The following is a 12,901-nucleotide window of genomic DNA, read 5'->3' on the forward strand; positions in this document are numbered from 1 at the left end:
TCGATACATCCAATCACTTCCAACACCCAACAACCTCCACTAACGTCTCTTTCTGGTTGCAGGGATATTCCTGTTCACTGGGCTAAATTCACTGTATGGTGTCCTACAACTATACACACCCTTCAGAGTATTTTTTCAGACTTCTACGGGGCTCAAGGTCTTAAATACTGTGGAGTTTTTCACCCAAAGATTTGCCTTAGGAAAAACTGACACTAGCATATTTTCTTTCATTCTATTCCTATTACTTTATCATGACTTAGTTTTATCTTTATCCGTTCATTCTACTTAACTCCACATAGTTGCAAGTCCCAAAGCTAACACACCGGCTCCACAGTGCATTAGGAAGAGCAAGGCAAATAACTTGCACCTGCTAATTGATTCAATTATTTCAATTTATTTTTATAATTGAGGAATGGAAGTGAACAGAACTGAATTTCCTCAGATTTTTTTCAGTATTTGAATAAATATCCTTTTAAAATGATGTTCTTTGGACTTGCTTGTCGATATTTCTTCTTTTGGCAAAGAGTGGCTAAATTTGTAGCAATTAAATAAATCAGTTTATTATTTCTGTTCTACAACTGATAGAGATAAAAGTATTTCTGGCACAAAATGTTGTCCTTGTCAACTAAACATTCGGTTCTGAAAACAACTTTAAAATTAGATTTCATTGTAGAAGAAGAGTGAGAGAAAAACATCACATGAGCATTTACTACTCATTTTGACTTTCTCATGTTAAAGAGAACTACTCAATGGTAAAGAAGAAAATAGCAAGGTCTGTTCTGGGATCTAGAGGCTGAGTACCATGACTTGACTGGTGCCTCAGGTCTCACTGCAGGCAGTAGGAGAAGGAGCCAGCAGACCAGTTTGCAGGCCAGCAGATAGTAACCTCAGGTCTACTATGGAAATCAATGGCTTTGGCAATGTTTAGGCCAGAGATTGCTCTAAAATTATAGCCAAAACCCAAATCCTGTTATTCTTCTACCAGATCCAATTTTTCTCCACTGGCTTCAGGATGCTTGTAAAGCTACAGGAGTTATGTGTTTGGTTCTACTTTGCCCTGAGATTCTGACTTTGCTGGTAGATCACATGTATCCAAAAACAGACTTCAACTCAGTACATCTGATACTGCTGCCTCTGAAATAGAAAGGCAGGAAAGGATGTTTTCTAGAGGTTCATCACTAGCATGAACATACTAGATCAATCATTCTTCAAAGACAGAAGCAAAAAGCAGTAACATTGTTTTCCTGTACTGTTAAGCAGTTTCTTACCCATTTTTAATCCCTAACATTTATTGCTTCTTTCTTTTTTACAGTTAGGTTCACTGCAAGAGCAACTCTTGCTTTACATCGTTAAAAGTTGGAGGAGTTGTAGAACTGGAGCAGCATAATGAACATTTAGAGCTTGCTTTTGAAATTATCTCTATCTCTTCTTGCATTTAATATGGTATAAAACATTAAATACTCCAAAGTTGTCAGCCATTATAGTTGTGTAAAACAGATGTTAGTGAAGTAAGAAATGAGCTTTATCATATAAGTGAAAAACCTCTTGCTAACAACCCGGAATCTTGAATCAGGGAATAATTAGAGCCTGTGTTACGGGTAGACAGCACAAACTTCCTCCCACGTCGCTTCCTCTCTCAGTAGTATGTTTCAATCCCACCTACAGGAGGTGGAAAGGGAAACTTCTGACTTCAAGACCATCAAGTTTTTCTTTCTTTGTTAAGCCTAGTAAGGAGGTTACCAACTGCGGTGCTTTTTTTTCCTAAACTGGAAATTTTACTGAAAACAACTGTTGTTAGAGAAAGAATACTGTAGATATTTGTAATGTATGACTTACTTAGACAGAAAAGTGATGAACAGATAACTGACAGACACAATGCAAATTTATCAGATACCACTAATGTAACTGGTGGCAGTGGCAGTGTTACCTCAATACAAAGTCAAATCAGTGACCTAAGAATAAAAAACTTCCTGCTTTTCTCCCCCTGCCATCATCAGAAGACAAGACAGCAATTGCATTTACCTGTAGATCAGGACTTCATCATCCGAGCAATTATACTGCAGCTGATACATTTTTACCCGAGGGGCTGACTTGCTCACCGTCCACTTGACCAAAGCTGAGGTAGTGGTCACATCTGACACCAGGACAGCTCTTTCTGGTGAGCCTTTTGTTTCTCCACGATTAGACTTACTGGAGCTGGTGATGTCCGAGAGTCTGGATTTTGGTTGGGCTGCTCGGCCTGTGCTGTTGCTGAGATGGGGGAGCTGAACAATTGAGAGCTCAATTGTTGCAGTGGACTCTCCAGCAGCATTGGCTGCTATGCATGTGAAAGTCCCGTAATCCTTGGAGGTGGTGATGAGGATATCTAAGGTGCCATTGTCATAGACAGCTGTTCTCGAAGAGTTGCCAATGAGACGGTCATCAGGGGTCACCCAATGAATGATGGGGGTGGGATCCCCAATGGCTTTGCATTTCAGTGTGGCAGTTTGCCCTTCTAAAACCAGCAACTTGTGAGTATGTTGTGTAATAAGAGGAGGCTCACAAACAAATTCTTCCTCCCGTACATACCAGAAGTACCTTCCCTTTAGACCTGGAGGAGAAGCACAAGTTTCCATATCATCATCTCTGTCAAGTCGCCTTAACCACAGTAGCTCACAGTTGCAATGCAGTGGGTTGCCCCCAAAGCTGAGAGACAAAGGTGGAGAAAATGGGGTGACAGTTAATGGAATTACTTGAGATCTGGCAAATATAGGGTCAGGGGGGAGCTTCTGAAGTCTGTTGGATGTTAGATCCAATCTGGCCAATTTCTGAAGATCTGCAAACGTCCCCTCTGTAATATAATCTATCAGGTTATGATCCAAACTGAGCTGGTGCAAGTTTATCATCTTCCTTATAGATTCCCATGGAATGCTTCGGAGGTTATTGTAGGAAAGGTCTAAGTCTTCCAATGTCAGCAAAAAATCCTCAAAAGCTTCATCAGAGATGCTGCTTAGCTGGTTGTTGTTTAAAATCAAATGCTGAAGGTTAATTAAGCCTCTCAAAATATCCTCTCCAATGTCAGGCAGCCTGTTACTATCCAGATGTAGAGAGCGAAGGCTCTCCAAGTCAGTAAAAGAGTAGGGCTGTATGTAACTGATGGTGTTTCTGGACAAAGTAAGGTCAACAAGTCCAGACATATTGGCAAAATCCTGTCGGCTGATATTAATAATAAAGTTGCCCCCAAGTCGGAGTTCAACCGTCCTTCGATCTATGTCTAGCGGTACAAATAGGAGACCCTTGGAGGGACACAAAGTCCCCAGAGATTCAGACAGGTTCTGACAGACGCAATATTTGGGACAAGCGTTGACCATAACAGCCATTCCAAACACCAGGATGCTGCAGAGCAATTTTTCCATGGTAAATCACGCAACAGTACCTGCAAGAAATGAAAAGAGTTACAAGGAACATCAGCAGTTATGGTATAGTACCTTCCCTCTTATGTTTTACCTAATATCTACCCCTAGAGAGACTTCGCAGTGCCTCCTCTCAAGAGTCACACCTAAGGCGATCAGCACTCTGGAATAGGAAAGTTATAGCAACATGTCTCTCCACATAAAGCATTTCTTTCTAAAAAAAGAAAAAAAAAAGTGGGTTTGGTTCCAAATCTGAATGGTATAGGAATTGTTAGTGTTTATGCCTGGTAATAGGGTCTTGTGACTGCCTATTTTCTAGTTACAGTTTTATAATTTTTATACGGTAGCTGGTAGAGGAGAAATCCTGCCTTCAGATTCCATGGCTTACTTAAAACCCTGAAAGATTTCATTTGGAATAGTGCCTGCTTCTTTGAGTGTAGAAGCTGTCTTATAGTAATTACATACTGCTGCATAATAATGTGGAATTAGTCTTAGGGTTGAAAGAGCTGATTTTATGGATAAAAATAACTGCATATTTACCCTTCAGTAATCTGGTTAGTAATGACCATGTAATTATCTGGCCAGTCCTGGGGCAAGTCACTTCACTTGCCCACCCATAATAAAATTCATTTTAGGCAGCACAGGAAGCAGAAATCGCTTGCATAATTGTCACCTGGATTCACCCTACGCTCAGCCAACCTATATGAAGGATGACATCACCAACTTCCAAAGGGAAGAGATGCAGGGGAAACCTGTGTTACCTTAGGCTGCTGGCAAGCTTTCTCACACCCTTATGCTTTCATGCTGCAATCCTTTCTGTTGTAGTGACAGCATGGTTCTCACCTCTGTCCATGGCCCTCTCTTGCATCCTGCACATTTGTCTTTGCACCATTATCTTCCTTTTTTTTTTCAGCTCTCATGTGCTTTTCCAGCTTGAGCTGTAAGGTATGTGTCTTTGAAGAATAAACAAAATGTATTTACAGGCTGACTCAGAGGGCCAGTTGTGGTTGGGAGAAGTTGCAGCCCTGCTTCAGGTTTAGGAATATCTTCTTACATGACCTTCCCACATGTGCAAGACATACGTAAACTTGTTTTCTTTCTGCCTCTCCCTTGCCCAGACCTTGCTATCATGGAGTGCTGAGGAATGGGCAGATCTTTAATTTTTAACCCTCATTCTCCCACTGAGGAAAGGGACAGGTTGACAAAGAGCTTTATTTTTGTAAGGGATTTCCCAGGCTTTTTTGCCAAGATAGCGTGCTCTAGTATCTAAGCCCCTCACTTGTGGCAGTAGCTGCAGGCACAATTCAGGCTATAATTTTCAACATGGCCATTTTTCCTCAATTTAACCTACATTACCCCACCACGTAACTTTGTATCACTGTCCTCAGTACTTGGTATATGTCGTATCTCTTCTCAATGACAGAGGTGCTCATACCCTTAGCAGGTATTGGCACTCGTGTTTCAAGAGCAGTCATGGCACAGTAAGAGATGAGACACCCTCATGCTTCATCAACTACCCCTCCAGTGCCTAAGGAGTGGATGGCAGACAGTCACCTGTGCCTAAGATAGTTCTTTTACTGCTGTACGCATGATGGGATAATACACAATGTCTCATAATGACTCCAGTAATTAGTACTACGAGGCTACTTAAACTTTAGTAAACATACGACGCAAGAAACACATTTCACAAAAAAGTCACATCGCAATTACTTACACATCATCACACAGCTGAAATGACAGTGAAGCGGATGTCTTATAATAATTAAAAGAAATTATAAAGGTTAGTTATTTATCCCCCTGTAACACACATCAAACACAAAACAAAATCTATCACTTCAGTAATATTTTTTTTAACTCTTTAAACAGGTCTTGCTCCAGCCCCCTGTGAAAGGAATGAAAATTAGGGCCCTACATTTGGGGCTCTGCCCAAAGATGGGCAGTTCCTCTCCTGCATAAGGTGGTTTGGTTTCTCCACTATAGAAATGTGAGATGATTCAGAAGGAAGGAGCTGTAGAAATGCAAGACGTTATGAGTGCTGAACTATGTATAGTACATCCTTTGTGGCAAGGTTTTCTGCATGTTAGTCATTATATACCATTATTACTATTTCATGAGAGAGGAAAGGACTGAAGCATCTATGTTTGCTGAACTCTGCAAACAAGATGAAAGTGAGATACTTTTAGAAAGGATGGCTTGAGAAGAGCAATCTTACCTTCAATAGTAAATAAAAGGCTACCGAATAAAATGTTTGGAGATTAGCAAGTGTGTTATTGATGCAAATCTGTGGCATACTTAGCAAAGAACTATAAATATCCCTCACATTATTATCAATTGGTAGTTTACTAACAGGCAATTGGCTTTTTGAATCTTAATTATAATTGTGTTCTGCAGCTTTAATTTAGTGTATTACCCTACCAGCTGAAATGATAAACAAAAAGCAGTTTAAAAGGGGGAGAAATAGATACAGTTAATTAGTAATAAGCCCTTTCATAGCTTCTCCCTCATCTACATTCCCACCCTCTGAATATCTATTCAAAAATGTGAATGCACACTTACGAGAGCAGTGTCTCCTTTAAGTGTCCCAATTCTCTAACCACATTTTTTCCGGATGCTGTTAAATATCACAGTGCTCTGGGGAGATGGTTGACTATAAGCATCAGAGTGAAAAGCGCTTGTAGAAAAAAAACGGGGGGAGAAACAGAAGTTAATTACAGAAAATAAGGACTGCAACACTGAGAGGAGGCTGTGAAGCAGGAGATCTAAATGGCAAAGTAAACCCTGATGGGGAAACCATCTGTGGATGGCTTGAAAGTGCATCATCTGCATGTGTGTGCTTGCATGCATGCGTGAAAAAGACACAGAGAGTGCAGTATGTGCTTTTACCAGCAGGAGGACAAATCAGTAACAGCTGTACTAGGATGGAAATACCATGGCTGCTGCCATTCCACCTATTGAATGCATTTGAAAATATTAATGTAAATATTTCTGCAGAGGAAATTTCTCCCCTTTGTGATCTGTTGCCAGCATCGGTATTTCAAGCTTCTGAGCCTTATGTTTCTCTACAACATAGCCCTGAAGTGACCAGTTCATGACACAGCAAATAAGGTACAAACCCAAAGGACTACCTATAGGACATTGGAGGGAACAGCGGTGGTCAGGGCTCCTTAAGGAGAGCATCTGAGGTTTCTATAGAGCAGCTGGTTTTCCTTTTTGTCTCTGGACAGACAAAGGACCTGGGCCACAGATTGAGTTTGCACAACTATAATAGTATATTGTAAAATATAGACTCTCCCACAAAGTCACGGCAATTGCTAGTTACCAAGGGGATGGATGTATGATAAAAAATGTTTTTATTTCAGTTCTAGTAACTTTCATATAAGACAGTAAATAAAGGGTCAAGTTTAGAGTATGTTTTTGCTGACCAGTTTGTTCACCTTGGTCCCAAAATGCCTTGTTGACCTGCAAGACCAAACATTTTATGGGTTACTAATGGTAGCCTTGTGATAAGCTCACCATTCTGATTCACATTTTAAAGGTATCTATCAGCCAGATAAAGTAGATTTCTCTCAGCAAGTCACTAAATCTGGCAGACTTCCTGTTTCAGTCCAAGATGAGAAATAGCCCCTTTAGTCCTCTTAATAACATGTATTGGTATGAATTAATATGTGCAAGAGTCATAAACCTTGGTGTTTTGTATTCAAATTTTCCTCATAAAGATACAACTTCTGAGATTTGGCATCTCATTTCAGGAATGTCTCTAAGGCGTTTTTTAATTCTATATTCAATGAGCTTTGCATATGAATTCCAATAACCTTTGCATACCACAGCACCAAGTACAAGGTAACTGTCAGACAAATAAGCTATAGCTGCAGCATACAAGCTGCGGAAAAGAAAAAAGACAGACAAAAAAAAAAGGACAGGTGGATGGATAGCGGCTCTGATTCTACTGTCTCCAAGTGCCCTGGGATCCAAGTTCCAGAGACTGTATGGGTGAGTTAATATACTTTTCTTCAGCTTTGTAGGTGCTGTGGGGGAACTGGATTTTCTTTTCCCGGAGCTGCCCATTTCCTTTTTCTTAACCTCTTATCTCTGTCTTCAGTGAACCTCTGTCACTAGGAAATCTTACGCCCCAGCTGCAAAGCTTGAAGGACTGCAGCAACGGATGAAGTTTCACACGTATTCTCTGAAGCGGTTTAGTCTACAATGTGTACAACGGGATGGGATAATGTCAGGACAAAAATTACTCCTTAATCCCTTGCATTGCCAAAAACTGTGTGGGAAAGGTAGGTCTCATGTTCTCCCTGATCCATGCAGGTAGTTTATGCCTAACTCACCACTGAATGACAGTGGTGGTAGGGAAAGTAAATGTCTCTGCATCTGAATCTGTCCTCAGTACTACACACATTAAAACGTGGGTTGGGTGTTAAGCCACCGCTAGCTTTGGGAGCGTCTGTGAGACTGTTTAGGTGTTCAAAGTCAGTTACGTACCTGTGTGCTTACAGGCTCGGGCTCGCGATAGCTAGCACTGCTTTTGTTTAGCTTTTGTCTTTTGTGTTTGCCCAGGCTCCTGCACTCCTTGGGGGTAACGCTGCTCATCGTCAGGTGTACATGAGTACAGTGCAACTTAGATTTTGGCCAGGCCTTTTTAGGAACTAGTTTTATTGGAAAGAATTAATAGCTCTAACATGGGAAGTGCTTGCTTTCTCCAGCCACCATCTTACATTTTATAAATCATAGAGGGGAAACATTTACAAGCACACTTTTCTCCAGGTATTCGTGGCTGTCTTTACTAAGCTCCACCTATATTAATTTGACTGGTATTGCTTCCACAGCAACAGAAAAAAAGGAACTCTGGGTGAAAAAAATGTAAAAAAAATTATTGCCCTTTGTACAACTTTTTCTTGAATACTGCAACCATAGCAAGGTTGCAACCAAAAATATTTTACTATCCCAGTACCATCATGAGGTTCATTTATGCAGTTTGCTTCATTTGAGTGTTGTTCCCTTGCTTTCACCTTTCCATTTGGGGGTCCACCATACCTGCTCTGTGCTCCTCAGCCCTGGAAGCAGTCCTAGTTTGGCAGCGTTTAGGGAGGGCTATGCTAAAGAGGTGTGTGGGCTCCTCTCTCCACAGTTCCACAGCTCCTGCCAGGAGCCGGCTCCAGCGTGGGCTTCCCACGGGGTCACAGCCTCCTTTGGGCATCCCCCTGCTCTGGCGTGGGGTCCTCCCCGGGTGCGGGTGGAGATCTGCTCCCCCGTGGAGCTCCATGGGCTGCAGGGGCACAGCCGGCCTCGCCGTGGGCTTCACCATGGGCTGCTGGGGAACTTCTGCTCCTGCACCTGGAGCCCCTCCTGCCCCTCCTGCTGCCCTGGCCGGGGGGTCTGCAGAGCTGTTGCTTTTACATGTTCTCATTCCCCTCTCTGGCTGCAATTGCTGTGCTGATTTTCTTTCCCTTCTTAACTCTTACCCCAGAGGTGTTACCCCTGTTGCTGATGGGCTCAGCCTTGGCCAGCCTTAGAGCTGGCTGGCACTGGCTCTATCAGATGTCAGGGGAAGCTTCTATCAGCTTCTCACAGAAGCCACCCCCGCAGACCCTCTGCTACCACAACCTTGGCATGAAAACCCAACACAATTTTTCATAATGCTTTCCTGATCTTTCCCTGACACTAGTCAGGTTCTTTCTTTTTTTTTTTTTAAGTACTAACTTTACCCAATTCCTTTACCATTCCCAAGACTGAAGCAATGCATTTATCAAAAGTCCAAATTATCAATGTAGGTAATCAGGCGCAGAGCTAGGTCAGATGTAATTCACTCACAACCTGAACATCCTTGCATCACCAGGCTATGAGTGTGGTGGAACATACATTACCTCTGCAAACCTCTATTCACTACAGGGTTCTGGAAGGGGAAGCTCTGACCTCACAGCAACTTTTCTGCTGAATTACAGGGTTATAGCACTGATGGTGTCTGGCACTGGAGCCTCACAGCTTTAACGCAGATAAATGTTTTCATCCTTTCATGTCTCCTAGTTTAAAAAGGCATCTCATTTCTTCCATTAAAAGCAGTATTTTCCATACACCCTAAAAGAACAAATCCATATGCTAATATTCCAACACAGTTAACCCCTGCAACCAGTTAGCTCTTCACATTTCAGGGTACTTAGACCAAAAAAATAACTTTGGACACTTCTATGAAGGTTTAACATCTGTAATACTTGAAAGACAATAATAAACCCAAATCTTATCAGACAATTTCAGAGTCAGTCAAAAATTTCAGCACCTTGTTTCTGTTTGACATATTGGAACTACTGACGAGTGCTGCTTAGCTGAGCTCTTTAAATATATGGTACAAATTCCCTTCCTAGAGTCACTTTCTTGCAGTATACAGACATCACGTGGAAAGGGCATTTTGAGCACTAATGGAAAATTGTATGTGCTCACATATGTCTGTACATGAGGATTTTAATCTTTCACAGTGCTTTTTATCCAGGAGAAACATATTTGTAGCTTCTCTGCCGAAGATACGGACTCCTGGCTGCTGGACAGTATGTGTGTCTAATATCCTTAGCGACCCTAGAACACTTACATCCTAGGATGTGCTTACATCTTAGCTCCTAGGAAATGCAGCAAGAGATCTTAAGTCAAGAGGAAACAAGGTGTAAGTCTGTTAGATCCCACCTCACTTCTACTAGCACTTTGCTGAAATGAAGACATCATTATAAGCCATTCAATTTTAAGAAATGTGCAAAATTAGTCAAGCTTTTGAGATTCATTCTGTGAGAAAATAAAACTTAGTGAACACATTCTGTGTACTTCTGAGCATCTGCCTGTCTGGCACTTCCCCACAATACATTTGGGATATTTTCATCACTTCATATAAAATCTGAAATGCAGAAACCTCAGAAATATTTACTACTCACACATTTCAAGGATATAGAATAACTTTCATGAATGCAGAGGAGAGAGACTTCATTAGCTTCATTAGAGTTCTGCAAAGGAAATAATGCATTGTGAGTCCCCCTCTTGCTGGGCATCAAAGAAGTCACATGGAAGAGAGACATTATTAATATCCTGGCTGCTGAAAAGACTTTAACCTGAGTTCAATATTTTTAGTCAAGAGGCAGACCTCTTTGCTGTTAAGGTGGTCTGAGCTGTGAGGTTCTCTGGGGTCTAATAAGCAGTGAGTTTACTCTGCAATCCTAACATAATTCAGGAGTAAGCCAGTTGGGGACACACATCATTTGGAAGCCAGACTTTCTACTAGTTTCCACAGAAAAACACATTTCAGACAGCTCAGGGATATAAATTTTAATGAGGATGCAGACCTGGAAAAGTATTCAGGCTACTTGGATGCCCCATTCCAGTGCACTTCAATGGACCTTGAAGGTCCATGTGCCCCAGAAGTTTTTTAAAGAACTGGCACTAGATAGTAACACTGTTTTGTGAAAATAGCTCCACTGCTGTTATAGTGGGGGCTGCTGTTTCTGCAAACACACTGTGCAAATCTGAGTACTATGTAGTGATCTAGTTAACAAAATAAGAGAGTTTCCACCCAAAGGGTACAGGTGCCACTACTTCTTTATAACCTATACCTTGTCTGACCTGGCATTATGCCACTTAAAGCTTGGACTGAAAAGCTTTCATGGACACACAGAGAACAGAGCAAAAGAAGCATGAGCTTAAAATTCCACTTAGCAATTAGCCTAAATCTCCTGTGCTGCAGAAGATGGAAATTTTTACGCTAGAATGGTATTTACCTTCAATGCCAAGGTCAGTTTCATTTGCATCTGTCCTGAAGTTTATGGTTCAATTTTTAACTCCTGAATGCTGATTGTAGTAAGCTGAATTAATTCAGTCCTGCAGCGTGAATCCAACAGGCACGTTTGATTTACTCATTCATTAAGAATCTTGCTACCTTAGGCAAATACCTACACAAAATACACGATTTCAAAATGAAAATATTACACCTCAGAAACACTAGAAACAAATATTTTGAATGCTTCATTTAATACCTTTCCTAAAATGGTCTCATGAAACCTGAACAACCTCACAAACAGGTTTAGTAAACAGTGGAGAAAACTTGGCCAAACAGAAAAAATTATTTAGCTCTAGCCAGAACTCGTGAATGACACATTATAACCTTAATAACCATAGCCAGATTTTGTTGACAAGAGTGATTTTGCCTGTGAAAATAACTGCAGTTGCATTATTCTTCCTTCACTGACTGGAAAGCACAGGCTTTAACTGCCTGATTTGTTGGGACAAAAAACTGCTTAGCTATCTGCACTGTTTTTGAATATGCACAAAATTTAAACATGCTGACAGATACTTGTAAGCATACAAAAGCAAATTGAAGAGAAAGAGACCATTTAGAAAATCCAAGTGTAGACATTTGGTAAACAGAGTGACTTAGGTAACACCATTTGATACGTGCATGTGCATTTGTATTTACTTCAGCTGCATGCAATGTTGCTGCTCTTCACGGGCAAGACACTGTCCCTGAATTGCCTGAGCCAAGTGATGAGAAGCTGCAGGTGGGACGTAAGAGAATCCCCAAAGCAGCCGAGCCATTACGTGGTGGCTCCTGCCCAGGGGAAGACAGACTCCGTTCCCCAGGCATGGCGATGTGTTGCATCCACAACAGGTCTATCTGACCCATTTCTTAGAGTTTTCCAGTGCAGCCACATCTGTGGAGGATGGTGATTTTGCAAAGAGAGGGACACAGGAAACGCAGACCAGCATTTTCAACAGCACTAACTAGAAATTGTTTGGGTTGGGTTGTTTTTTTCCCCCAGACCATTTGTAGGTCCATTCATTTTAGTTTGTTCATTTAATGCCCCCCAATATTTACTTTTGCCTCCTATTTTAATGCTGTGTGCCAGTCTCCATCAGATTTCATCTACAAACTCATGAGCCAGCTAAGCTGAGCCCCTTTGTTATTTTTAGCCATCCAGTTCATTCATTTTTCTGGTTCTTTACAGGGATCCTGCATTTTGCTTTATCAACACAGTAGAGACGTTACCAGTTATTCCACCTCTTACTCATTTTGAACACAAAGGGAAGCTGCACAGGTACTAAGGAGCAGTTCTCTCAGGGATATTGCCTATGGTGTGAAACATAAATGTCCATCAACATACCCTATTGCTTTCTGCAGGTACAATTGAAGGCCTGTTCTCATCATCTAAATTGAAATTCTCCTTGGCTCTGAGCCATAACAGCAACTCCTCAGGTAGCTCTTTATCCCTAACTTACTCTAATTCTTATAGAAGCCTTTATATATTCTAATTTCTTTCCACATCAAAGGAAAAGGAGGATAATTAAAATTGGGATTCTCTTCTTTATCTGGGCTTGTTACCTTTTTTTTTTTAACCCTTCATTTAACCCTAGAGACAAACTCTGTCCAATATCTCTTAGGAAGTATTCTTTATTTGCAATATGGACTGCAGTTTTCCTTTCATGTACAACCTACACTCAGAAAGGCACTGGTGGGAAAAACAATGCATACGTAC

The 12,901-nt window shown here is 41.2% G+C and overlaps 1 protein-coding gene across 1 annotated transcript in view; it reads right to left on the reverse strand.

Moving 5' to 3' along the window:
* Positions 1-3,395, reverse strand: part of LRFN2 (leucine rich repeat and fibronectin type III domain containing 2) — a gene marked incomplete at both ends in the record, with an annotated part of 39,274 nt that extends 35,879 nt beyond the window's left edge. The window contains one exon of the mRNA XM_081998298.1: positions 2,023-3,395. Coding sequence (XP_081854424.1) covers positions 2,023-3,395 — 1,373 coding nt within the window. The remainder of the gene's footprint in view (positions 1-2,022) is intronic.
* Positions 3,396-12,901: the final 9,506 nt, after the last annotated feature.

This window comes from Phaethon aethereus (assembly GCF_964289735.1).
Source record: "Phaethon aethereus genome assembly, chromosome: 3".
NCBI lineage: Eukaryota > Metazoa > Chordata > Aves > Phaethontiformes > Phaethontidae > Phaethon > Phaethon aethereus.